Source organism: Gopherus evgoodei, chromosome 11 (genome assembly GCF_007399415.2).
Source record: "Gopherus evgoodei ecotype Sinaloan lineage chromosome 11, rGopEvg1_v1.p, whole genome shotgun sequence".
Taxonomy (NCBI): Eukaryota; Metazoa; Chordata; order Testudines; family Testudinidae; genus Gopherus; species Gopherus evgoodei.
The window spans coordinates 24,949,070-24,976,202 of NC_044332.1; the positions used below are offsets into that span (position 1 = coordinate 24,949,070).

General features: G+C 40.9%; 1 protein-coding gene across 3 annotated transcripts in view; it reads left to right on the forward strand.

The window, feature by feature from the left end:
• Window positions 1–27,133, forward strand: part of DNAH7 (dynein axonemal heavy chain 7) — a 210,256-nt gene that overhangs the window by 91,441 nt on the left and 91,682 nt on the right. For all 3 annotated transcript variants that reach the window (XM_030579239.1, XM_030579241.1, XM_030579240.1), the window contains 5 exons: window positions 11,982–12,137; window positions 12,804–12,972; window positions 15,945–16,071; window positions 21,498–21,717; window positions 23,401–24,273. In XM_030579239.1, coding sequence (XP_030435099.1) covers window positions 11,982–12,137; window positions 12,804–12,972; window positions 15,945–16,071; window positions 21,498–21,717; window positions 23,401–24,273 — 1,545 coding nt within the window. The remainder of the gene's footprint in view (window positions 1–11,981; window positions 12,138–12,803; window positions 12,973–15,944; window positions 16,072–21,497; window positions 21,718–23,400; window positions 24,274–27,133) is intronic.

Sequence of the window (27,133 nt, forward strand, 5' to 3'; positions counted from 1 at the left end):
TATACAGCAAAGAATGTAAGCATATGCGTACCTTTAAGCATGTCTTAAATCCTGTCAACTTTAAAGTTAAGCACATACTTAAGTGCTTTGCTGAATTGAGGCCTTAAGCTCTGGTGTCATGATTTATTGACATCATCAGAACATGCTGATAAAACTTTGTTTGTATTATTGCTTCTATTGTATTATTCTATTACAACTTTCCTTTTATTATTATGATCACAAGATTCTTTAAAATTCCAGTGTATGATTGGTGCAACTGTGTAGACTTTACTAATTCATCAAGTAAAGTGAGTGTGCACAGTAGACAGCAAATTCCATCTAACATGATTTTTGGGCATTTAGGCTCACTTGAGGGACCCAATGAGAACTTGACTGGCAAAAACAGTTTATAATGATTTGTTCCTTGTCAAAATAATCCTATGGATTATTTTTAGTAAATTATATAGTGCTTGATTATATCTCCGATTTCTTGACAAGTCTGTTTTCTGTTTATTGGAAGTTTACAAGGTGGTAAAAACAGTATCTCTTTGTCTATCAGGGCTTCGTTTGTCAAAAATTTTATGTAGCTGAGAGGCAAAATAATGATACACACACTGATTCTGTAATTAAATGCTTAAAATAGAGAATAAACATGGTTTCAAGAAAAAAATGTAAGGTCTTATAGTTGAACTGGTATAGTATATTCAACTTTGAAGAATCTGTCAGTGTTTACTGTGGAAAATATCTACTACAATATATATCATAATTTGTTTGGTATAGAGACAAATTTTGTTTTAAACAAATTATCAGAATGCTTTACATTACTCTAAAAGTTATTATGATTGCTTTGGATAAATATAAAAATAGAGTTATTTTCACTATAGTGTTGCTTACCTTTAGGAGTGCAAGTACTAAACAAAAATATCAAAGGATTTCTTTTTACCCAGCAAAGCTCCTTTGAGTTAAATTCAATTATCCATGTCTGAGAAGTTCGAGAGAGACAAGATGGGTGAGGTGTAATATCTTTTATTGGACCAACTTTTGTTGATGAAAGAGACAGCCTTGCCTCTCTCACCAACAGAAGTTAGTCCAGTAAAACATATTACCTCACCCATCTTCTCTCTCTAATATCCTGGGACCAACATAGCTACAACTACGTTGCGTGAAGTTATAGATTCATTATCTAGGACATGTATCTTTCTGATCCCAATCAAACCTCTATTAAAATTCTCTGAAGATTTATTGTCAACCTACAAACATTTCTCTCTCTCTCTCTCGTCCGCTCCCCCTACCATAATTAAAGTGTTATTAATGCAATTAATCATTGTGCTAGTGCTATCTGTGATTAGATGAACTGGAGTTATTCAGGAAAGTGGCTCTTTTCATTAGTGCTAATTCTGATTTTTATAAACTCACTATTCATTAACAACATTGGAAAATTAAAATTGCAATTTAGGAATATAGCGGGCTTTGTTTAATTTAACTTTTATGTTGTCATATTGATGAAATATTAGGAAAGTGTAACTGAATAATCAATTAAAATCTCTGTAATATGGTTGCTGAAATTTTCTTACTGGTGAAAATGGAAGTGTGGTATTGTTGTCTAGTGCTGACTTCTACAATTCAGGCTTTTCCAAACAAATTATGCTAATATCTCTCATTCCTGACCTGCATCTATTATGATGGACCTTCACTGGGTAGAAAATGACAATCCTGCCAATTTACTGAGCTTTCACTTGATTTTGGGGGAGCTCTGTTTAATGTTCTCTGCTCCACTTAAACCTCTTGAAACCCTTCCTCTCATGGTAAGGGTGCTTTGGTAAAATAGCCAGGAGAGGACTTTTTTCCCCCTGTGCTCTGTAGAGATGGGATTCTGCACTAGTCCCAGAATAAGTACCAAAGGGGCCATTAGAGTGGGCTGGGAGAGGAGCTATTGGATGAATGCTTATTCAGATTCAGTAGTCGCAAAACTCTGAATTGGTGGCCATTGTCCCATCCCATAGACCATAATAGCAGCAACAGATGTCCAATGATACAGCTCCTTGGTCCTATCCATGAATTATGGGGATGTGTATTCTGTCCTGGAATTACCTGGGGTGAAAGTCAATCTAAAGGACTATAATGATATTGTGAAAATAATGTTACAGGTATACAAATCAATACTAGAACTTGAGCATTCTGAGAGGAGGAACAGCCGCAATTTTAACAAGCTGTGCTACATAGCTACATTTGACAAATTCATATTTGATTACTATATTTAGGATCTATTTAGCCACATTGCTAATTAACTCAAAAGTAATCTGTTGTATTTGCACACATTACACTAAAATTGGAGCAGTAATATTTGATACTACATTTCACATTTCATAGCTATTTTGAAAGAACACAAAAGCAAAAGTATGATATGTGCAATTAAGAACATTCAGCTAGATTTATTAATTTAAAATACAAGTCTGTTGTCTACTCTAATCTTTTACAACCTGATAAAGGAAAAGTTTTTGAAATATTATATGAAAATTTATGATGTGATGCTAGAAGAGCAGATTGTGGGGCTGCAGCATTGTACCTCAATAGCCTCCAATTTGAGCCTATAGGATAAAATAGTGGTTACTGGAGATCAGGGGAATCCCCTTTCCAAGTTATCAACAACTCACTTAGGAATCCCCAGAAATTAAATGTTATTTGACAAAATCATGGTAGGAGTGGCAGCAGATAATGCAGAGATACATAAATTCTGTCTTTTAAACCTCCAAACCCCCAAAGGAGTTAATTAAAAGATAGCAAAACCGTCCTTTTTCCCATGTTCCCAACAAAGATGTCATAACTTATTTCTGTGATTTTTACACAGTAACAAACACTACCAGTACAAAATTATTCTGTTTGTTCTTTTGTCTACATTGAGAGTGTTCATACAGATATTGGTGATGATAATAGCCAAGTTGAGGGCTGATGGCATTCACCTTTGTCCATTCCTATACCTCAGGAATTTAGGGATGCAACTGCTGACCATTAACTAAGGTTCAGTAACACAGATACATCACAAACTTGAAATATTTTCATATTTCCAGCTCATGGGTTTGCTTATATGGGGGAGTAGAATAAACACTCTCCAAAGCCAAGTCCTTCTTTCCCATGAGAAAGGCTTGAACTTCAAAGTCAGGTTTGGAGAAACAGAACTTCCTCAGTTCACTATTACATTTATCTATTCTGCATTGTGATTACATCTTGTGAAAGACTACATAGAAGCAGATGCAAATACTTATGAAGTCCTTCACTACAATTAACAAACAGAAACAAGTACACACACCAATCCTAGAATTTCTGGGTTGGTGGACACAACAGCAAGGATTGCTGGCTGGAGGAATTTTGACAAAAAGGAAATGCAAGGTGTTCACAATAGATAGTTCACATAAGTATATTGGAGCCTACCTGAAACACCTAATCAATCAAGAAAACTGCTCAAAACACGAAGAGAAGAAACACATTTCCTTGAGCTAAAGGCAACAAAAAAAAAGCACTTCTAGCATTCATGGAACGTTCAGAAGGAGGAAACGATGTTGTCTAAGAAGACACCACTTCAGCAGTTGCGTACCAACATAAACAGGAAGGAGAAAGGATCCAGTCACTGAAATAAAGAAGTAATAGGTGAAATCATGCAAAGCAAATCTAGATTCCCAAAGGACTCTTTACAGAAATAAAAAATGGTAAAATGGACTGGCTATGCAAAGAGAAAGCAAACCTTCCAGGCAGGTTCCTTCAAATATCAAACAGTTGGAAGTCCCTTGGCTGGATCTGCTCACTACAAGGGAAAATAACTCTACATTTCAAGAGAAGGAGAATATGGAAGCAAAAGAAATACATGTATTGTTACACAAGTGCCCCAAACTCATGATATGTGTCTTCTCAAATCAGAAAATGAAGAAGAAACTAACCAAAAGAGTAATAGTCGCTGTAAGGATGCCAAGATGACCATAGTTCTTGGATCTAGTGGAAATATCAGCATAATTTCTATTATTATTGGTTAAACAAGATCTTCTCAGCCAAGGACTTCATTCATGTTCAGAATTTTTAAACTTTATAACCTGTCTTTTGAAAGGGAAATGTCTGCCAACAAGGGTTTTCATCCAGCTCCACTGACTTTGTTTTTTAAAACCTCTTTCTATTCAGCAAATACATTCCAGCATCTGAACCAGACTTTCTTTCTGATATAAGTATAGAAGTCAGGAGTTCCAGCAGCTCTGGAATACTTACTAGAATTACATGCCCTAGACTGAGACCTCAAAAACAGATACATACACTCACTCACTCTCTCTGTATGAGGAGGCAAGCACTCAACATTTTCAAAATGTCCCATGGTGTGTATGCCTTAGGATACAGTTTTCAGCTACATGATCTGTATTTTTCCCACAGAACCCCAGCCTCACTCAGTACACAGGATGGACCTGCTCAGGGATGAATCACAGATGTATAGTGGAGAAGATTATCAATAGGATCCCTGCCTCATTTGTTGCAGCAGTTGGAATGTGTAGTGAACAAGGCAGGGGATTGCAAGAAAAGAAGGGACAATGTCACAGTTAATGCAGTTGAGTACTGCCCTGGAGAGTTAGATTCTATCCCTGTCTCTGCCAAAGAGTTCCTGTGTAATGCTACACAAGTCACTTAAACCAAACTTTTCACTGGTGGTCACTAACCAACTAATATTTCTCATTTTCTTGCTGCCTGACTTGAGACCCTGGGGTCTGACTTTCAGAAGTGCTGAGTGCTCACAACTGCTACTGAAGTCAATAGGAGCTGCGTTTTGAACATATAAAAAGCTATATAATGCTAAGGACTCTGAAAATCAGGCCCTCGGTATCTCAAATTGGGCACCCAAAATTTGTGGATGTTTTGGACCTCAGTCTCTCTGTACCTCAATTCCCCCTCTGTAAAATGGGATGCTACTGCCCCTCACCTCACAGGGGTGTTGTGAAGATAAATTAATTAATGTTTCTGAAGTACTCCGGTATATAGTGATAATTGTCATAGAAAAGCCCGTGAGGAAATTAATAACTGTCTTCAGAGCAGGGTTAGAATAATATGCAGTAAATAAGGAATATAACATAAGAATGGCTCTATTGGGTCAGACCAAAGGTCCATCTGGCCCAGTATCCTGTCTTCCAACAGTGGCCAGTGCCTGGTGCCCAGAGGGAATGAACAGAACAGGTAATCATCAACTGATCCATCCCCTGTCACTCCTTCCCAGCTTCTGGCAGAGGAATCACTCAGCACACTGAAATGAAGATAAAACATTTAATAGCTATTCATTACATGGTCACTGTTCATCCTGTGCACTGAATAAGGCAGAGACTTTTAGTTTTGAGTACATAACTGCCTATCACGTGAAATTAGAGACATAAATAATAGAAACACATTTATTTAAAATAAGTTCCAATGCCCATTCCCCTACCAGTTTCTTTGAGATGTCTTCAAAGTCCTTTATGTCCTTCCAAGCTGACAACCTCTACTTGTAATGTGAGTATCTGTTTTAATATTTAAGAACAAAGTGAATACTTGTGGTGTTAATTACAGTAGTATTTAGTCTGTGATTAAAAATATTCACGGGTTATTAGTTTTATGATGGAATGAAACAGTGTTTGGGAAGTCTTAGTTTTATGGTCTTTAAATTTTATATCTTTCCTCCTTCTCCCTCCATCCCCCCTCAGCATGATAAAATTCACTAAATGATGAAAGATCCTGCCTCAAGATTAATGGCTTAGTTTTGTTTTGTAATAACTTTACTGAAGAACTTTTGTGAAAATGAAGGGAGACTGTGGCTACATCTACCCTACAGCTAGAATCCACCGGCAGTCGATTTAGTGGGTCTAATGAAGACCCACCAAATCGACAGCAGATCGCTCTCGAGTTGACCCCTGTACGGTATCCCCGACGAGAAGAGTAAGGTAAGTTGATTGGAGAGTTTCTCACGTCAACCCCCCATGGTAATTTGATCTAATGTACATTGCGTAGTGTAGGTCGACTTACTGTGGCAGTGTATACGTAAGCTAAGAGTGGAAAGAAACCTGGGTACACCACTGTTTTCTTGAAATGTACATAGCAATATTTTCTACAGAAATTCTTCATCATCATCATCATCATCATCATCATCATCATCATCATCATCATCATCATCATCATCATCATCATCATCATCAAATGTGCATAGTCTACCAAGGACCATTGTGCCAGTCAGAGTGTCCACAGTTAATGGCACCATACCAGGCACTGCAGAGTGAAGGTGTGAGATCTGGCTCAGTCCTGCAAATCTACAAATCTCTGGGGCAGCCCCATGGTGATGCCAGGGAGGGTCAAAGTGTGCACCCCTTCACTTGTCAATGAGAGTCTGAAAGCGCAGTGTGCTGAGATGTTTTTGTCTATCCTGGCAACATGGCCAAAAAGTGCGCAACACCACTTTTGAATGTATTGGGCTATTGGAGGAAGGCCATGTCTCTGCGAGATTATGGAATTTCAGACAAAGTTGAACCCCTTTGAGCTCAGGATTTAGTGCTGACAGTGCATATGGAATACTTCTAGCATCTCCAAATCTGCCTCTAAGAGGGTCCAAGTTTCTGACCCAAATGGCAATATAAGCTATACACAGGTTTGATAGATCCTTAACTGTGTCTCAGTACATTTTTGCATCCATAGGAGAGACATGGACTTCATGGAGGAGGAGGTGATACTTAATTGTCATAGGACATCTTATTTGCTGCAGTAATTTGAACGATGCTTGCAGCTGAGGTAGACAGATGCCTCAACATTCTCAACAGTGCTTAATCTCTTCTGCACCAAGGTTTCTGGTGGCCCAGCTCTGCAGTTCTGGACCTTGATCTTCAATCCTGTATTATGGGCAATGTTTTGGAAACCTTGAAGCACAGTGCTGAAATTCTCTAGCTTTTCCACAATCAAGGCAATATTGTTGGCATAGTCTTGGTCAGTGAACACTTCTTGATTAAGCTTGATTTCGATGTGTGGAGTGGCAAGCCCTAATATCCAGTCAATAGCTCAACAGGATAGTGCCAGGGTGAGAATACACTCTGCCACACACCTGAAGTTGTATAGAAATGTGGCAAAAGCCATGAACCAGTGCACATTCTTGCACTGGTACCAGTGTGAAGATAGTGCACTAGATTTAGCAGAACATTTGGGACATCAAATCCTTTCAGTGACAGCCAAAGTGTTGACCTGTAAGCCTAATAAAAAGTTGCTTTGATGCTGTATATGCCATGTGAAGCAGGCAATTAAATTCTCAATGCAGCTCAACCAGAAACCAGAAGGTAAGGACAGTGTTCATTGTTGACCACCTAGGAATGAAACCTGATTGCTGTGGACAGTGATATCTGTTAAGTGATGTCCTACCAAGCAGAACAGTAAAGAAAACCTTTCTGGGGACAAGTAGCAACGAGATTGGCCTGTAGTTGCCAAACTTGATGTCAGATCTTTAACCCTTGTATTATGATACCATGTTTCCATTCTGCTAGTACTATGCCTGATGCCCATACTTTCAAAAACATTTGATTCAGGCCAGTGCTCACTGATTCCAAGGAACCTTTGAACTGCTCATATGGAATACCATCAGTTCCAGCAGCACAGCCATTCCATAACTTTTGTAAGACTTTTCATATTGCTTCGAGTGATGGAGGCTCTGTTTTTGTCCCTGGGTCTTTAGCCATACAGTTTGCCAGATCACATTGCTCTGGGCAGTCATCAGCAGGTGCATGGTTCTGCACATGTTCATAATGTGTTTTCCATCTTCTCAAGACTTCATCCATTGATGAGCAGGAAGAGCCATTTGGTTTCATCTTGAGACTATTAGAAGGCTGTTTGTGGCTGTCAACCACACACGAGATAGCCCTGTAGATAGGATGCAGAATATTGTGCTTTGGCACACCCTCTGCTTTATTGGTCAAGGAACTGATGTAGACTTCACAGTCACATTTTGATATGGCCTGAAAAATGCCTTTCAATCACTAACATTCTGGGACATCTCCCTGCTTGAGTGTTCTGAATTTTTTGCTAATATATCAAAGGCCTCTTCAGAAAGCCAAGGTTTCTGCACAGCCCTCTGAAGCTGATTGTTTCAGTGGTGGCATGTGATATAGCATTACATGTCAACTCCAGGCGATCTCCATGTCATCCAAGAGGGCATCGAGATTACGTATGTGATCTTTGATGACCTGTGTATATTTTATGGCTTCAACAGGGGGCTTGGAAAGATGGTGACGATTACTGTGTGTGGACATCTGGTTTGTGAGGAGTTAGATAACGCAATGAGAGCTCAGCAGCAATTAGTCAACAGTCTGAGTTTGCTGGTGAGATTTCACTATGTGGTCAGTTTCTTTCATGGATGTCCATTGTTTGAAATTCAGGCTCAGCAATGGTTATTGAGGTGCCTAAACCAGGAGCCTATGACAGAGAATCTCTAAACAGCACACAGTGTCAGAAACTGAATGGTGTGAACATTTGGGGAATCCAAACCATAGTGACGTTTATTGATTTCACACCCCTTTCAACCACAACCAGTTACACCACTGAAATCCCTAATGTGATGGAATTTGAGTTTTGCTGCTAGCTGGTGGTAGAATGCATACTTTTCCACTGGTGATGCATCTTCTGTTGGCCACCGCAACAAATGACACTGTTAAAACTGAGCACGAAGTAAGCGTGAGAAGATGTGGTTCTCTGTGGTTAAGTTCTGTGCTAGAGGTCAACTGATAACTGCCACACCTTGACTACTATCTGGACTACTGGAGTGGAGGAAGGTTGCTGCTTCCACAGTGACTTGATCACTTTATGGCAAGTGAGCTATGATGCCAGTGATTATGATCTTCTAGCAAGTGAGTTCTTTGACAAGGGCTGTCCAGCACTCAGTACCATTTAGTGTTAACATGTTCCATGTGGAGACATGAAATAAGCTAAGTGGGGTTTGGGTCTTGCCCACTATATGCATGTGAAACATGCCCCTTCTTCTGATCTGGCAATAACAGGGGCTTTAACTCTGTGCTGTCATGACTGGCTGCACCTTTGTTTTGCTTTCCCTATTTGGGTCTTGGGAAACCTAGAGGAGTTTTTCAGAGGGGTAACCATCCCTCTTCTCAGGAATTCTTCTGCCAAATGCCATTGGTTCCTGGTGGTGTGAATGACCATTTGAAAGATCCAGTTCATTTTCTGCCTTGTACAATCCATGCACTGACAGTCATATCCCATCGACCTTCATCATCATTGGGAAATTTTGCCCTTATCTGCTGGGTCTGTCATTGGCCTTCACTCATTACCCTGAGGCCTTTGTGTGCTCCAGTTGAAGCTGAGACTCATGTGGGCAGGGATGACTACGCTTTGAAGTAGAGCAGGTAATGCTGCTACTACCTACTGCAGAAATACAAAGAAGTTAATCATAGAATCTCTCTCTCTCTCTCTCTCTCTCTCTCTCTCTCTCTCTCTAATGCAGTATATGACAAGCTTCTATCTGATAAAGATAGTCTTTAGTTCTGTATCCACAGACTGATAGGTATGCCCTCCTCCTTTGGGAATTTTGAAATGATCAGAAGAAAAAAGAAAATATGGTTCTTACCCTGCATGAAGTTTATCATCTGCTCAGTCACAATACTCTGTAGTTTCCTTGAGTTGTGATAACTATTTTCTCTGTTATCTTTTATCTTTGTCTTTATAGAAGTTCAGATTTTTCCATCCAGAGTATAGATTAAATATTCTTTTTGTTGAGTTTATTATGATTTAGATCTAAAAGGTATAATCTGACAAGTCTAATAGCTGTTAGCAGAGATTAAAACAGACATATGAAGCTGTATAAAACCAAAAAAATGGTTGGGCTCTTTCAAAAAAATTATATTTCTCATTGCAAACATGTGCAATATAGTTTTTTGCATTATTTAACTACGAAGGGCCAGATTATGTCCTTTTATATTCCCATGGAGGTGTTGAAAGGAGTAAAAAAATGCGCTCCTTTGAACCACATTTGTCAAAGGAAAGAGATTGTGCAAACACAACATTATCCTTTCCTTCTTTGGACTCTGTAAAAGGCCCCTATGCACAATCTTTGTTTGTGTGGCTTTGCAGTTTTGACAGAAGCATGGCTGCTTGAGAGGTGGAACCCTAGGACAACTTTTCACCATGGTTTCATTCTCCCCCTGCCCCACTACCCCCCGGGGATTTCCCTGGATAAAATGAGGCTTGCCCTGTCAAAAGGATAATATTCTGGTTAAAGAATCTAGGTTCTCTTATTATTTGATACATATTCTGATGCATTCAGAATACCATGTTAGAATGGGTTTGTGATGCAGAAGAAGGTGAGGAATAAATGTAAACATGACTAATGAAGGAGCCATTCCACCAGGAAAGGCATGGAAGTAGTACTCTCTCATTAGAGTTATAGCTTTCTGTGGAAGCCACCCACTACCTGCCTGTTTCATATAGGAGTATATCCTTTTCAGGAGGAAACTATGAAAGTAAAAACTCATGATGCTTCCCACTCTTTTTCTATGAGAAAGCATAATTTGGCCCAAAACAAAGTAGGTTGTTTTGTAAGTAAATTTGGTTTGTCTGTAATTGAAGGAATACGTCTGATTTATGCAACCCTCAAAATTCTTATTCAATATAGAAAGGTAAAGTCTGACTTTCTAGTTTTCATGCATTTTCATTCTAATAATAATATATTTTAAAATTGGAAATTAAGATGGTCTAATGACAGTAGTTACAGAGATTCTAATTTGTAATGTATTTCTTGACAAATTCCTTTTAGCATGAGTAGAGATTGTTTTAGAATAAGATGACATAGTTTCTCATCGATTCATTCATTTTTTTCAATAATTATAGTCCTCACACACCATCCTTTTTTAAAATATATAGATTAGGGCTGTCAAACAATTAAAAAAAATTAACTATGCAATTAATCGCACTGTTAAACAATAATAGAATACAATTTATTTAAATATTTTTGAATGTTTTCTACATTTTCAAATATATTGATTTAAATTGCAACACAGAATACAAAGTGTACAATGCTCATTTTATATTTATTTTTGATTACAAATATTTTCACTGTAAAAAACAAGAAATAGTATTTTTCAGTTCACCTAATACAAATACTGTAGTGCAATCTCTTTATCATGAAAGTTGAACTTACAAATGTAGAATTATGTAAAAAAACTGCATTCAAAAATAAAAACATGTAAAACTTTTAGCACCTACAAGTCCAATCAGTCCTACTTCTAGTTCAGCCAGTCGCTGAGATAAACAACTTTGTTCATAGAATCTCAGGGTTGGAAGGGACCTCAGGAGGTCATCTAGTCCATAGCGTTGGCTTTTCTGGATGAATATATCACAATACTATTAATGCCAACAGTAAAACCATACATTTAGAAATGCTTGCTTTTCTCACATTAAGGTGTTGGTTCTTCAAATGGAACTGCAAGCACACATCTTTATGCCTGTATAGAGTTACTTTGAAGCCAAGGAGACTTCGTGCAGGCATAAAGGTCCACACTTGTGGCTCCTTTTACAGAATTAGTGCCTAGGTTTCTACAAGCAATACTTGATCAAATCATACTTAGTTAGATTATGGAATGTTGTGTTTGGAAAGAGAGGATCATGTACTGAATTTGTGTGATATACTGTAAGTATATAGACAATCTGAGAAAATGTGAAATGTATATGATGAGATCTAGGTGTTTTTTTTCCCTTTAACAAATTGGGTCCTAAGACTTTGAATTATCCAGAGAATGTTGGTCTATCTCTGGAATAAAAAATTAAAGAGATCTGAACGTTAATGATCAGGGATGAGTTATCATCCCATCATTTTTAAGCAGTGGCTTGTGAAGTTGTTGTGAAAATTGTCCCATATTGATGTTCGACAATAAATTTTAGTCTTGTGCCTTTGCTGAAATACTGGAAAATTTGTCAGATTTATGTACCTATGTGGTTTAATGTTTTCCTCTTCACCATCCTTTCAGCATTTTCTTTTAAATAACTTGAATAAAGAAGTCTACAAACCACTCCTCATTAATTTCTCAGCACAAACTACAGCAGCTCAGACTCAGAATATTATCATGTCAAAGCTGGATAAAAGGAGGAAGGGAGTTTTTGGGCCTCCTCTTGGGAAGCGAATGGTAACTGAAATCTATTTTTTTTTACCAAAATAAATATTTAAATGCATTATTTCTCAAGTAAAATTAAGCAGGAATAATTGACATAGTGTAATTCTAGAGTGACAGAGTTCTAATCCTCCTAATTTAGACTTTTGTGCTTCCTGTTCTGTTTATGTAAATGTAAGGGAGTCTATGTCCTCAGATCCAAACTGAGGGAGAGAGGTACTTACTTTCTTCCACCTATCCTGAGACTTTCTCACAATGTTCCAGCTTCTTGAAGGGATGGCAGGGGAGAGGGGAGGATAAGGGCAGCAGGTGAGTGATATATATCTTGGCTGTTTTCTGTCCCATATCCACAGGAGTAGCCAGTGCAAATAATTGCAAACTGAATCCACGGTACCCAGAATTGTTTCCCCCTCCACACTGTGTAACTTCACCCTCAAAGGCATATTCTGGAGTCATCCATGTTCAGGTCAGCTGCTGGCACTGTAACTCCTGCAGGAGCTGTGATGTCCAGGGTTTGTAGGGATCTGGCAGCAAGATCCAGGCCAGAATCTTCTTTGCTGATGCCCCGGGGTTCTGATGGATCCTTCAAGATCCTTGTGGATCTCAGAGTTTCCACAGGTTTAGGGAGCATATTAAAAAGAAATTTAGAAAAGAAAATTTCCTTCATATTTTCATTTTCAGGTTGTATTTGTAGATGATGTAAATATGCCAGCACGAGAAGTCTATGGTGCTCAGCCTCCAGTTGAGTTACTTCGCCAGTGGTTAGATCATTGGAATTGGTATGACCTTAAAGACTGCTTTATGATTAAACTTGTGGACATTCAAATTATGTGTGCAATGGGACCAGCAGGTAAGATATGTGCATCATATGTTCTTTTATACATGAATAAAATTCTAAGTGCCTATGAGAAAATGTGTTACTTTTTGAATGCTGGTCCATATGTTTGTTCCACTGTGTATACGTCTGAGACTGGAGAATTCTTGCAAGTAGTGTTCATTGGTCCTTGCCTACACCCCAGCTGTCCTCTTGCTCTGCACCAAGAGTATAAGGGGTGGGGCAGACTGACCCCCTCTCTAGTTCTTTCTTACTGCCGCATGATCCGAGTCAGACTCCTCCACTGTCCAGAACTTCTCCTTTCTCTTTATCCTATAAATATATTCAAAGTTATTTTATTCCTAGTTTGCTGTTAGTGTTCTAATAGATAGTTATAATTGGCTAGTGTTAAAATCCCCACCCTGCGGAACACTCCTGGTCAATGTGGGACTTGGATTATATCCAGGATTCTGGACTTCAAAAATGTGTTTCTTGGCCCTGCTTCTTTTCAGTCAGTTACAGCATTTACTGCACTGGACAGCGCATATCTCTGCCAAGTGCAGTATCTGCTGCTTCTTCCCCAGCTGAACATGGCAGGTGCGAGAGCCCCAACTTCAAAAACACCTTCAATGAGACCTCAGTCAGATCTAGGTCAGGGAGACACTGCCCCCATACATCATCCAAAATCAGCCAAGAGTGCATCCCCCAATTCTGTGTCTAAATTTAGAGAGAAGACGGGCAGAGGAAAGGACCCACCTCACAAGAGCAAAGGGTGTGCTCACAAACACAAAAGTGAATCTCTGAGAGACCCATCCCAACCCCGTTTGTTTTTGAGCCTTCACATTCAAGCCTTAAGAATGTATGTTCTCCTAAGCCTCATAGGCATAGTCAAAAGGGATCTCAAATTATCAGGCCCTTCTCTCAAAACATAATTTTCTGGACCACTTTAAGTTCCTAGACTTTAAGAACAAACTGCCTCAGGAAGACAGGGCTAATTTCCTGCTGTGCAAGGTCATGCTGTGTGGAGGATGCCACTGTGTTCTGGCATGCAGAGATTAGCAGGTATATACTGGAAATTAGTAATTGAAATTAGCACATGCAAAAGCACATGCAAAAATAAACAGGTATATCCTGGGAAACTCATCTAACAGATTCTAAATTTGTCTTACTAATTTCAAGCACACCATGCTCTATAATTTATGTAGTAGATTTTACATTATTGTACTGAAATTCTATCCCAGTCAGAGTATTACCAGGTTTAGGGGCTAGATGGTGACCTTGAAATGGTACCTATCCCTAGGAAAGAATACTGCGGAAAGAGATTTGGGGGTCATAGTGGATCACAAACTTAAATATGAGTCAACGGTATAACACTGTTGCAAAAAAATAAAACATCATTCTGGGATGCATTAGCAGGAGTGTTGTAAGCAAGACATGAGAAGTAATTCTTCTGCTCTACTCTGCGCTGATTAGGCCTCAGCTGGAGTATTGTGTCCCATTCTGGGCACCATATTTCAGGGAAGATAGGGACAAATTGGAGAAAGTCCAGAGAAGAGCAACAAAAATGAATAAAGATCTTTAAAACATGGCTTATGAGGGAAGATTGAAAAAACTAGGTTTGTTCAGTCTGGAGAAGAGAAGACTGAGGGGGGACATGATAACAGTTTTCAAGTGCATAAAAGATTGTTACAAGGAGGAGGGAGAAAAATTGTTATCTTTAATCTCTGAATATAGGACAAGAAACAATGGGCTTAAATTGCAGCCAGGGCGGTTTAGGTTGGACATTATGAAATATTTTCTGCCGGGGTATAATAAACAAGGGAGGTGGTAGAATTTCTGTCATTGGAGATTTTTAAGAGAAGGTTAGACAAACACCTGTCAGGGGTGGTCTTCATCAGGGTGAGGAGACTTTTTTATATCAGGGGCCATTGACCCACAGAAATAATCTGTTGTGGGCCACACACAGCCCCGTGAGGGGTGCAGGTTTCGCTAGGCTCCGGGGTGGGACCAAAAATGAGGGGTTCAGGGTGCGGGAACAGGCTCTGGGCTGGAGCAGGGGGTTGGGGTGCAGGAAGGGGTGCAGGCTCTGGGAGGGAGTTTGGGTATGCCAGGGGGCTCAGGGATGGAGGTTGGGTTGTGGTTGGGGTGCAGGGTCTGGAAGGGAGTTTGGGTGAGGGAGAGGGCTCAGAGCTGGAGTCTGGGGTGTAGGTAGGGATGTGCGGCAGGGGGTTTGAGGTGCGGGCTCTGGCCAGGTGACTCTTACCTAAGGCGTCTTCCAGTCGCTGGTGGAGCGGGGCTAAGGCAGGTTCCCTGCCTGCCCTGGCTCCATACTGCTCCCAGAAGTGGTCAATGTGTCCATCCACTGGGTGGAAGGGTGGCCAGGGGCTCTGCACAGTGCGTGGTGCCCATGCCTGGAGCTGCCACCCCTGCAGGTCCCATTGGAAGCTGCGGAGCCCATGCTGGGGGCGAGGACAGCACCCGGAGCTTCCCTGATCACCCCTCTGCCTGGGAGCTGGGGGAGGGGGAAACCCAGGCTCAGGACTTGCTGCCCACGGCGCAGAGACTTGCTGTGGGCCAGATTAAATTAAGCAGCGGACTGGATTCGGCCCGTGAGCCAGAGGTTCCCCACCCCGGATCTAGATAATATTTAGTCCTGCCTTGGGACCTTTCCAGTCCTAAACTTCTATAATTCTGTGAGAAATGCCTTTTAAAGTAGTTTAAAACTTACTTAGAACAGGACAGGTTTAGCCACTTCAATATGCATTTTATAGACTATTCTCACTTTCAGAAAGCCAGATTCTGATGCTCTCATTCAGGTTGCATAGTACCTTATTCTACTAGTAGTCCCATTGCGGTCATTGGGACTGTTCTTGGAGTTAAGATACTTTTTAATGTCAATCAGGCTGGTAGAAACTGACCCAAGATGATTAGTAGAAAAGTGTTAAACATTTATAGTTTAATACTAGTTTCATCATTTTATTTTCAGTAATTGTGCTTTCTCATTTTAGGTGGTGGCCGAAACCCAATAACTCCTCGATACTTGCGACATTTCAATACGGTTACTATTAATGAGTTTGATGATGATTCCATGTATACGATTTTCTCTAGAATTTTAGACTGGCATCTCTCTACTTGGTAAGTAACTTTTGTATATTGCAAATGGCTAAAGTAAATATTTAAACTGTCTTTGGGAATCTACCAAAATACTTTTCTAGGACCCTGTTCTTGAGCAGAATTGAGCATCTGTGGGTCCCATTGATTTGACAGGTTTTCAGTATTTCTTGGAACAAGGCCTCTTATTAGGAAACTGCTTTGGAAAATAGTTCTGTTTCATAAACCTAAGCATCTCACAGTGTGTTAGAATTGTTCATGTTGCTTCAGTTAATTCAGATGTTTTGAAAATATTATTTCAATGTAAAGTAAATAAAAATACAGCCATATTAGTGACTATTTTAAGAACCAAGGATTTTCTGTAATATATTATACTAGTCATCACCTTTGCTTACCACTCTTAGCAAATTATAACTTAGAATACTATTAGCTTCTTCCTCTAATATTTTAGTATCTGTCAGAAGTCAATAAAAATAGAAAGTTAGTCAATTGGTGGAAAATAGTATTCTAATGAAAAATTCATCTGTTAATTGTCATTACAGTATACCTTTTGATTAATTAAAGTAACGATAACAAATCACTTTTGAATCTGAATTTAATCTACTAGTATATCATTTACGTGCTGTCTAGAAAAAATTGATTTTTGTTTTGTTTTTTGGGTGGCTTTTTTGTGAAAGTATTTTTCTTCTTTCATCGAATTCAGGTCTCTTAACACTAGACCTGTGTTTAAGTACCAATTTTCACTATGGACCTGAGCCTGAGCACTCACTCCTGTGGGAATTGAGGGTTCTCCTTTGAGATATGTTGTCCATACACATATTCTACTTCTGGTGGCGTGCATGCACTCAGTGTGCTCCAGATCAGAGTCTATTGGCCAGTACTGTCTGTGTTGACTGTGCATGCTGAGTCTCTTTGTGCCTTGTGTCAAGGGCATATAGACCAGAGTGGACAAACTGCCATTCAGGTCCTTCTCATTGGTTCAGGCTAAAAGACAAAGCTGCTTGCTGACCATTTCCTACAAATTACTAGCTTACTTACCTTAATCTTGTTGTGACGGGATCTCTGGGGTGCAACCTGAGACTGTGGGACCACTGTGCTCCCTTAACTCACTAATCTGGGATGTCTCTCACAATGCCTTACTGGTGACCAGGGGCTGCTCCAGGCCCCAGCACGCCAAGCGCGTGCTTGAGGCAGCAAGCCGCGGGGCTCACTCTGCCATTGCCGTGAGGGCGGCAGGCAGGCTGCCTTCGCGGTTTGCCTGCGGAGGGTCCGCTGGTCCCGCGGCTTCGGGAGGTCCACCGAAGCCGCAGGACCAGCGGACCCTCCGCAGGCAAGCCGCAGAAGGCAGCCTGCCTGCCGTGCTTGGGGTGGCAAAATTCCTAGAGCCGCCCCTGCTGGTGACAAGTACCAACCCCCTCCACGTGCTGTTACCACTCAATATAACCCTATGCGGAGCCCCACACCTAGCTAGATTGCATGAATGCTCCCAGAGCCACTCACAAATCACACAGAGCAAGGCACCAGCCATATTCCCTCAGCTCCCAGCCTTGTACCTCAGGAATATGCTGTCTTACACTGCTCAAGACTTTTTTTGAGCATTGCAGGTTTATTAAATGGTTCACCACTTCATCAATGGAAAGTGGATATACATGAGCCTTTGTAACCTGAGCAGATTTACCAAGCACTTCAGTCAAACTCACTGGTAAGGATAAACATTAGAGTATGTTTATTGATTACAGTAGATGAATTTTAAATGATTATAGTGAAAGGCAAAAGTCAGAGTAGTTACCAAAGGAAAATAAGAGATAAGCACACAGTCTAAATTCTCAACCTTAATAGTTTATGCAATATCTGGACTAAGCAGTTTTGCTCACTCTTCTGGATACTGCAAGGTCCCTGTTAGCCTGGGGACCAGTCTGCTCAGCTCCAGTATCCTCGTTGCCTTCAGCATACGTGGGGGAAGAGACAGGACCAACTATGTGACCTCTGTCCTCTATTTTATATCCTCATTCCATGTACTTGGAGAACACAAGTTCCGGCATGTCTTGTGGGCGTTGCTGAGTCTTGTGGGCGAGGCTGAGCAATTCCCCTGGTGTGTCATTGTGCAAGTGAGTCATGGAATTGTAACTCCCTTGCTGGACAGTGGCTGTTGATGGTTGTTTGACACCCACCCGAGCATTGGTTACCTCCTTTGTTATATCTGGGGATCTAATACCTGGGTGATTCCCCAACTCAAAGCATAATTTAGTGACAACCTTACAACACAGTCTCATAATTTCATATAATATACATGCTTAGATAGAACAATGGCTTTCAGCAGATTATAACCTTTCCCATGATACTTTACATGTCATGCTTTATATGAAATATCACAATTATATATAAATGATGACTATTGGGGTTACAGAGCACTCCCCCTAGGTATAGAGTGTCACACTTGTAAATACTCCTATTGCCATAGTCAGTTCATAGTTAGTAAGATTGCCTACCTTATTTATTTGTAATTTATTTGATAGGTTTACTTTCAACGAGGAATTTTAAAAAATCCTCTCCTGTTACCAGGGGTTAGAGAGGGCCAATCCTAAATCCCCCAGATCATGCAAGGGTGCAATTAACATGTACATACTTGATCTATTTTTTTTGTTTGGTGGAGTTGCACATCCCCAGTAATGTGCAGCAGAGAGGTCTGGGTACTTATGGGTCCAGAGCTGAGGAGGAGGAGTTGTGAATTGAAAAACCCAGAGAAGAAGAGGAAGGAGGCAAAAGGAATTCTTTTAGAGAATTGGGGAAAAGTGTGTTATCACTGTAGAAGGCCAGGACATATAAAATGAGACTTCCCTAAGGTGGAATGTGGGTTTGCTGAATTATGCAAATGGACTCGGACTGTCAGGGAAGGAAAAAAAAGAAAACAAATACCGTCGCTATAAAGGTGAGAAGGAAGTGCCAAAGGGGAATCATGGATGCTTCCTTGCAATGTTTGTTGATCCAGGGGAATTTAGTGAAGCTCCTGGGGGAAAAGGTAGAATCAGAATGAATTAACAGGGAGAAAAAACCCTGGCAGTTCACCTGACTGTGAACAAGTTTTTGAGGGGTTGGGTCTTGTCAAGATTTTTCTGACAATCAGAGAACTACTCTCTCTATGAGACATTAACTTGGCTTTATCTGCCCAGATGGGCCCACCACTTGAACCCATGGCAATATGTGCTTTGCTACACCTGTCTATGAAACTGGAATTTTAATTTCAATCAAACAAGTGAGGAGAGTTGGCAAAATTCAAGTCTTTATGGCAGAGCCACCAAATTCTGTTTATTATGCAGACCTGGTATCTCTGAGAACACATCCGAAGTGCCTTCCTGAAGTCATCACTAATTTTCGTCTCAACTAACAGGTCCTTTTGTCTATATTTTTTTCCCAAGCTTCACTCTTCCAAGGGAGAGGCTAAGCTTTGTACTTTGGACACCAGAAGGGCTCTTGCATTTTATTTGCAAAGAACAAAGCCATTTAGGGCTACACTGAGATTATCCATGGCAGTAGCAGAGAAGTTTAAATGAGAGTAAATGGGGGTTCTCTGTAACTTTAAGTTTTTAAATCATGATTTGAGGACTTCAGTAACTCATCCAGAGGTTATGGGTCTATTACAGGAGTGGGTGGGCGAGGTTCTGGCCTGTAATGTGCAGGAGGTCAGACTAGATGACCATGATGGTCCCTTCTGGCCTTAAAGTCTATGAGTCTATGAAACAGAAACCTGTTTGTACTCAAAGACTACCTAGATGGATGTCGAACTGTGTGAGAATCTATAAAATGGCAAAATTGGATCCTCCTCAGAGCTCATGCCACTATAGCTCTTACAGCATCCTTGAGAAATATTTCCATCATAGATATTTGCAAAGTAGCCACCTGGGAGTCTGCACACATTCATGAAACGTTGTTCCATTATTGAAACTTCTAGATTAGATGATACAGTCAGCAAAACTGTGCTTCGGTCTTTATTCACTTAGGCTCCAAGCTCCCATCTCTTGTCTAGTGTTTGTGAATCATCAGAAGTGGAATGTGTATATGGACAAGAGAAAGAAAAGTTACTTATCTGTACAGTAACTGGAGTTCTTTGAGATGTTTCCCATGTCCATAAACATTCCACAAAGTTCCCTCCTTGCCACCTGCTTCTGAGTCCTGTAGCCTTCAGATTCTGTGTTGGAGAAAGAACTGAGGGGCAGTTGGCCTACTCCACTCTATATTCCCTCAGCAGAGCACAAGAAAGACATGTGTGGCAGCAATGGACACTGCTGACCAAAAGACTCTCATCTTGAGCATACAGTCATCTTTGTACAACTAGATATGGAGAATGTATATGGACAACACATCTGTACAAGTAAATAACTTATTTTTTGGGTACTGCACAGTCTTGCAGATGTGATACAAAATGAAAATATATAATATTCACAAACAAAAATAACCCTCTGGGGCTAAAATGGAAAACTTGTTTTTCTGGGGAAAATCTTGAATTTTGCAAAAAAAATACACTAGTTTTCTACCTCTAAAAGTTCTCTTTAATTGTCTTTGCCTTATAAGCAAGTAAATACATTTATTATTTTGGAGGTGAGATTTACTTTTCTTCATGTAAATAGCCTGATAACTTCCAGTGGTGCCTTAGTTGTATCAGAGAGATGTCAGATAATCATAGTAGGTGTCATTTGCCTGTTTAGGAGAGGGATAGCTCAGTGGTTTGAGCATTGGCCTGCTAAACCCAAGACTGTGAGTTCAGTCCTTGAGGGGGCCATTTAGGAATCTGGGGTGAAAATCTGTCTGGGGATTGGTCCTGCTTTGAGCAAGGGGGTTGGACTAGATGACCTCCTGAGGTCTCTTCCAACCCTGATATTCTATGTTTCTTAAGAGCTCAAAAACACTTGGTGCCTGCTTCTTCAGGACTGCACTTTCTGTGCTGGGTGCCTTGGAAGTAGCAGCACAGAAGCTGCCCTGTCACTTTGAGCACTTTGGTCCCGGGAGGAGAAGCTCATTAGATTGTTACCATCCTTGAATCTGATAAGTTTAAAGGATTTTCACATATACAAACCAGGTTGAAGTCTCAAGCTCCAGGGCAATTTATAAAAGTTTCAGTTAGGTGCTATTTGAAATACCAAGATGTACTGTAAATTTGGGAAAGCCCTGATTATAATGGTGCATTCAGCACCACAATAATAATAAGAAGAAAAAGAAAGTGGTTGAATTCTCAATATTTTCTACAATTATTAGTTTTAATTCACGACCTAACTCGACTGGAAACTCCATTAATCCAGCAAGAGCAGTGGAATTTATAAGGCTGTCTATAAGAAAGTATCATCTTGAGACTTAAAATTGGCATTGAGAAGTGAAATCAGTATTTAAGTATATAGTTTTAGTATGATGGAACTGTGAAAATCATTTTATTCTTAGCATTTTCTTTAATTTGTCAGTTATAACTTCACATCTGAATATTTAGACTTGACTCCACAAATTATTAACGGTACCATGGTGGTGTATAAAGAAGCTATGAAGAATCTGCTGCCCACTCCAGCCAAATCTCACTATTTGTTCAACCTCCGTGATTTCTCCCGCGTTATTCAAGGTGTTTGTCTGTCAAGACCTGAAACAACAGAATCTGTAGGAATGATAAAACGTCTTTGGGTTCATGAGGTAAATCTCATATTAGTAATAAATTGTACATGATATTTATAATAAATAATTGAAGAGCCAAAGTTGGATTTAGACATTTATTTTTCTTTAATAATATAATTTAGTTGAATTATCTTATATCATAGCCATGATGTAAGAGCTATGACTAATAGCTATGTAATGATGCCATAGTCATAAGGTGGGACTTTTTTGCTAGCTAGAAATAGGATTTTAATTATGCATACTTTAAAGGCAGAGGTTCTCCAACTTGTTTGAAGTGTGAGCCACATCTTAATGGATTGTGGGCTTCTTTCCTTCCATTCACAATTATCCAGAGTAAATCTCCTGCCATAAGTGATCCCACAGTGCACCTACCTCCATTTCCTCTCCTCTCCCTCCCAATGGCAGAACAAAGAGTCAGTGGAGAGACAGCCAGCAGTGGGCCAGTGTCATTGGAAGGTTGGGTGGGGAAAGAACATGGTCTTGTTCTCTCTCCCTGCGGGTCCTCTTTGGTAGGAACTCCCGAGTCTTCAGTAACTGTGACTACCTCTCCCCTAAAGATAACATCACAAGTTAAATGATTAGGGGAGTGGCGTTAACTCATCTACAGTAACTCCTCACTTAAAGGCATTCAGGTTAATGTTGTTTCGTTGCTGATCAATTAGGGAACATGGTCGTTTAATGTTGTGTAATGCTCCCTTCTAACGTCGTTTGGCAGCTGCCTGCTTTCTCTACTACTTGCCGGAAGAGCAGCCCATTGCAGCTAGCTCATGGGGGCTTGGAACCAGGGTGGAAAAGCAGCCCCCCTATCAGCTCCCCGCTCCCCTAAGTTCCCTGTGCAGCAGCTTCCTGCAGTTCAGCTGTGTTCCTCCCCACACTGCCATGTACTGCTCCTGCCCTCTGCCTTGGAGCTGCTCCCTGAGACTCCTGCTTGCTGTGGGGGAGGGAGGGGGAAGGAAACAGGGGACTAATGTCAGGGCGTCCCCCATCCCCTGCTCCTGCACCCCGCTTACTCCATCTTCCATAGAGCAGGGGGGACACACCAGAGCTCAGGACGGAGGGAGCTTGCAGCAGCTGTGGTCTCAGCAAGCTGATCTAATTAACAAGGCAGTGTACTTAAAGGAGAATGCGTGTATCTCCCTCCATTCCTGCCTCCTTGTAAAGTGAGAGAGTTAAGCCTTGAGGGCTCAGCCAATTGCTAGTTCATCATTTAGCAGTAAGGGAAATATCCCACCCTCTGATTCCTCCACCTCAACCAAGCTTCACAATCTTCATCACTGTGTACCAGTATTAAATTGTTTGTTTACAGGAAGAAAAAGCAAAAATGTACCAAGTCTTGTCATTCATTTATTCTGATTTTACATAAAAGTAAGGATAGCGATACCTGCCACTCTTTACAAAATGTCTTCAAAATACAATTAATATATTTAAAGTATGCATACAGTATGTGCAAAGTGTGTTATTTTCCCATATGGAGCTTAGCTTTCATTTAGAAGATAAAAGGATCAACTGTTCCAGTTGCTTCTGAACATTTATTTTAATGTTCATTGTACTGGAACGTAAGGGAATTTGCACTTTCAAGCCATTTTTTCATTCGTGTGTGTGTGTGTGTATAATCAAAGTGAAACATATATATAATGTCAGTATAAAATGAACAGAATGCTAGTATCACCTACTAAACCTATTATATTATTTATTATGCAGGTTCTTAGAGTGTACTATGATCGCTTAGTGGATAATGCAGATCGAGCCTGGCTTGTTGGGTATATCCAAGAAGTAGTGAAAAGTCATTTAGATGAAGACTTCCACGAACTTTTCCAGAGCCTGGACTTCAATTTTGATGGCAAGGTAGAAGAGGATGACTTACGTAGCCTAATGTTTTGTGACTTTCATGATCCCAAACGAGAGGACACCAACTACAGGGAGGTCAATGATGTGGACACATTGAGATTAGTTGTAGAGAGCCACTTGGAAGAATTTAATAACATGAGTAAAAAACCTATGCAACTTGTCTTGTTCCGATTTGCTATTGAACATGTCTGTAGAATTTCACGGATCCTGAAACAACCTCGCAGCCATGCCCTTCTGGTTGGTGTCGGAGGCAGTGGCAGACAGTCCCTCACTCGATTAGCAGCACATATGGCTGATTATACACTTTTTCAGGTTGAAATATCTAAGAGCTACAGTAACAATGAGTGGCATGAAGACTTAAAAGTCATCCTAAGGAAATCTACTGAGGGTGAGATGCAAGGAGTTTTCTTATTCACTGATTCTCAGATAAAGAAGGAGTCATTTTTAGAAGACATTAACAACTTACTAAATGCAGGGGAGGTACCAAACCTCTTTGCACTAGATGAGAAACAAGAAATTTGTGAACGAATGCGTCAGATAGACCGCCAGCGAGATAAAACAAAGCAAACTGATGGTAGCCCCATAGCTCTTTTTAACATGTTCATTGATCGCTGCCGAGACCAGCTCCATGTGGTATTGGCAATGAGTCCCATTGGAGATGCTTTTCGTAATCGCCTTCGAAAATTTCCAGCTCTTGTTAACTGCTGCACGCTTGACTGGTTTCAGGTACAGTTATTTACTATGTACACATTTTCTGATGGAAACACCACAAATGCATTATTCAAAATATGGCCTCAGTTCTTTTCATGTCAAATAATTTGCTCTTTAAATCTGTTAATTAACAGTTAAAATGTTTTCTGGATTTAGAATTAGATGATGGTACTCTGCCCTACTGACTTCAGAGGGGTTGCGCAGGATGTAAATAAGGGCAAGATTGTCACAATCGCTAAGATTAATATCTCAGTAAACACAGTACAGTAGACATTAGAGAATGAACTATCCAATGTTCTCTGCTTGCAAAATCTCAGTGATGATTTGCAAGATACCCCCCAAAAATTGAGTCTGGTATGGATTGGCAAGGACAAGTAGAGAAATCTCCTAGTCCCAAGCATGACCTTCATTCCTACTAACTTGCAAACTAGTATATCTATCTATATGTTATGTACAAAATACTTACATTATAGTAACGGTAAGGTTCAAAATTTAATCACACAAGCTAGGAAATTCAGACTTATGCTGCCCTTAAAATGCATTGCTATATTTCTGAGCTTCATTTTAAAGAGAAGAGGGTAAGTTATAACCGGTCTTAGCGTACGCGCAATGCGCCTCAGGTGGCACATGACTGGGATTCATCACCAAATTTGGTTGGATCATTAGCTTCCCCAGCTTGGACCAGGTACTGATGGGGAGTGCAATGTGAATACTGATCCAGAACTGTTACCAAGGGTTTTCAGAACCCCCAGCAGTGGTAACTTAACTATTTCACTCCAGGCGGTGTCAGGAATACATAAATACAGCAATTCCATCTGATAAAAGATTCATGCAATTAAGAGTGCTCTATCTAAATCTGCAGTTTGTTAGATTTAAGCACGCACAGACATAAGCAATAGGTTTAGAACATCCCAGATATTTATCCAATATCTGGAATGGTGTAACAGGGCAGGGCTCACCCCTGCAGCACCTCCTGCTGGTCGTCTCAGGGAATTAGTGTTTCCAGTCTCCGGAGCACCCTCTGCAGGCCGGTGTCCTGCTGCCGCCGGCCCCCATGTCCCTCCCAGGACCCAGTTCCCCTTGTCTTTGGCGTGCTGCCCTTGGCATTACCTCCACAGTCTCAGGGTCACCCTACCCAGGGGAACCCCCAACCCTCTATCCCCACCTTGCCTCAGTCGTGGGCTACTGCCAGTCACCATCTAGCCCCCGCTCACTGGGGCAGACTGTAGTGTAAATGCCACTCATCATAGGGAAGTGGGGGTTGGATCTGCTGCCTCTGCCTACCTGTGGGCTGCCCCCTGCAACACCAGTACCTAATTGACCTTCCACTAGGCTGCAGCCTAAGGGGTTTCCAGGCCAGAGCTCCCCAGCTCCAATGTCCTTCCCCTAGCCCTGCTCCACTCTGGGTACCTTCTCTCAGATCGTTGCAGCCAGATCCCTCCCTCTCAAAGCTAGAGAGAGTCTCTGCCAGCTCCTGGCTCACTGGCCTTTTATAAGGCCAGCTGTGGCCTGATTGGGGCGTCGCCACAGCTTTGGCTCTTTCCCCAATCAGCCGAGGCTGCTTTCTCCCAGCCACAGCCCTCTCCCTGGGCTGTTTTAAGCCTTTTAAGGCAGAAGCGGGTGACCACCCTGCTACACACGGTATTGAGTAATTAACAGCGGGTTCACAGTGGCCAGTTGCTCACCCACCGGGGAAAAAGGTGTCAGGAAAAAGGTCTCTCAAGATGGCTTCAGAGGACTGTTACAAAGTACACTCTATTATCTAAACTTTTTATAGCTAACTTCTAGAAAAAACATAGGTCATAATGACCCCTACTGGAGCATCTCTTTTTCTAATTTTCTATAAGCTTCTAATATCAGAGGCGTCTAGACGCAAGGTTTTCATCCACTTATCTTCTTTCATTCTCAATTATTTACTTTTTTCTCTCATCCTCCAATACTGATTAGCAGAAACTGCCCAATAGTTTTCACCTTGCATCTAAAAGTCTGCTTTCTAATTAACCCTTAACTATTTTATTAATTCATGGTGGCAAAATGCACATAATAGGGTTGCAATTTGCTTGATCATATTCTGGGGTACACAAATCCCTCAAATCCAGGGCAACATAACCAGTAAGGGTATATTTTTAAAAATGTATCTGTACATATATACAAAGGGAAGAATTTGAAGGTTTCCCATAGTTCCCCTCTGAGAAATAATCCCTATCTCATTCTAATGACATTTGAGAGAAGACTCTTGAACTTCCTCACAGTAATAGATCATCTGGCCCCATTAAGGCTGTGTTCTTCCAGCAGAAATGGGGGTAGAGAGAGTAGGATAGCCATGTGTGTATCTCAGAAGACCAGTAGTCAGGGGCAACACCAATACCCATCCCCAAAAAGATAAATAGGATGAGGCCAGGTAAAACTCCCTTCTCACATGCTTGTTTATCTGTTTGGAGGAGGCTGTGAACAAACATCCACACTCCATAAAAACATGCCATGGTTCCAGCAGGGAGGGAGGCTGGAGGGAGTGGACAGCAAGAGCAGCAGCCCATTTAACTGCTTGTGGAAACAGTCTGCCTGAGCTTCGATCTACCTTCTTCGTCTTTACTGCTCTACGTAGGGCTGCTGCTGCCGTCCCTGCTCCCTGCCATGCAGCCCTTTGGTGGTATTTGGAGGGAAGAGAAAGGGGAGTTATATAACTACTCAGCCTCTCTGTTCCCCCACCAAGTCCCTCATGGAGCAAAGGATTTTGCTCCCCCAAAAAGGGTCGAAGGAGAAGGAAGGGCTGGCTAGATACAGCTCTTGTTTCCTGGCTCTTCTTGAGAACATGTGAGGGAGTTCCAGGCTAGCTAGAAGAGGGAGAGAGCTCATGCAAATAAGCTCCCATCTT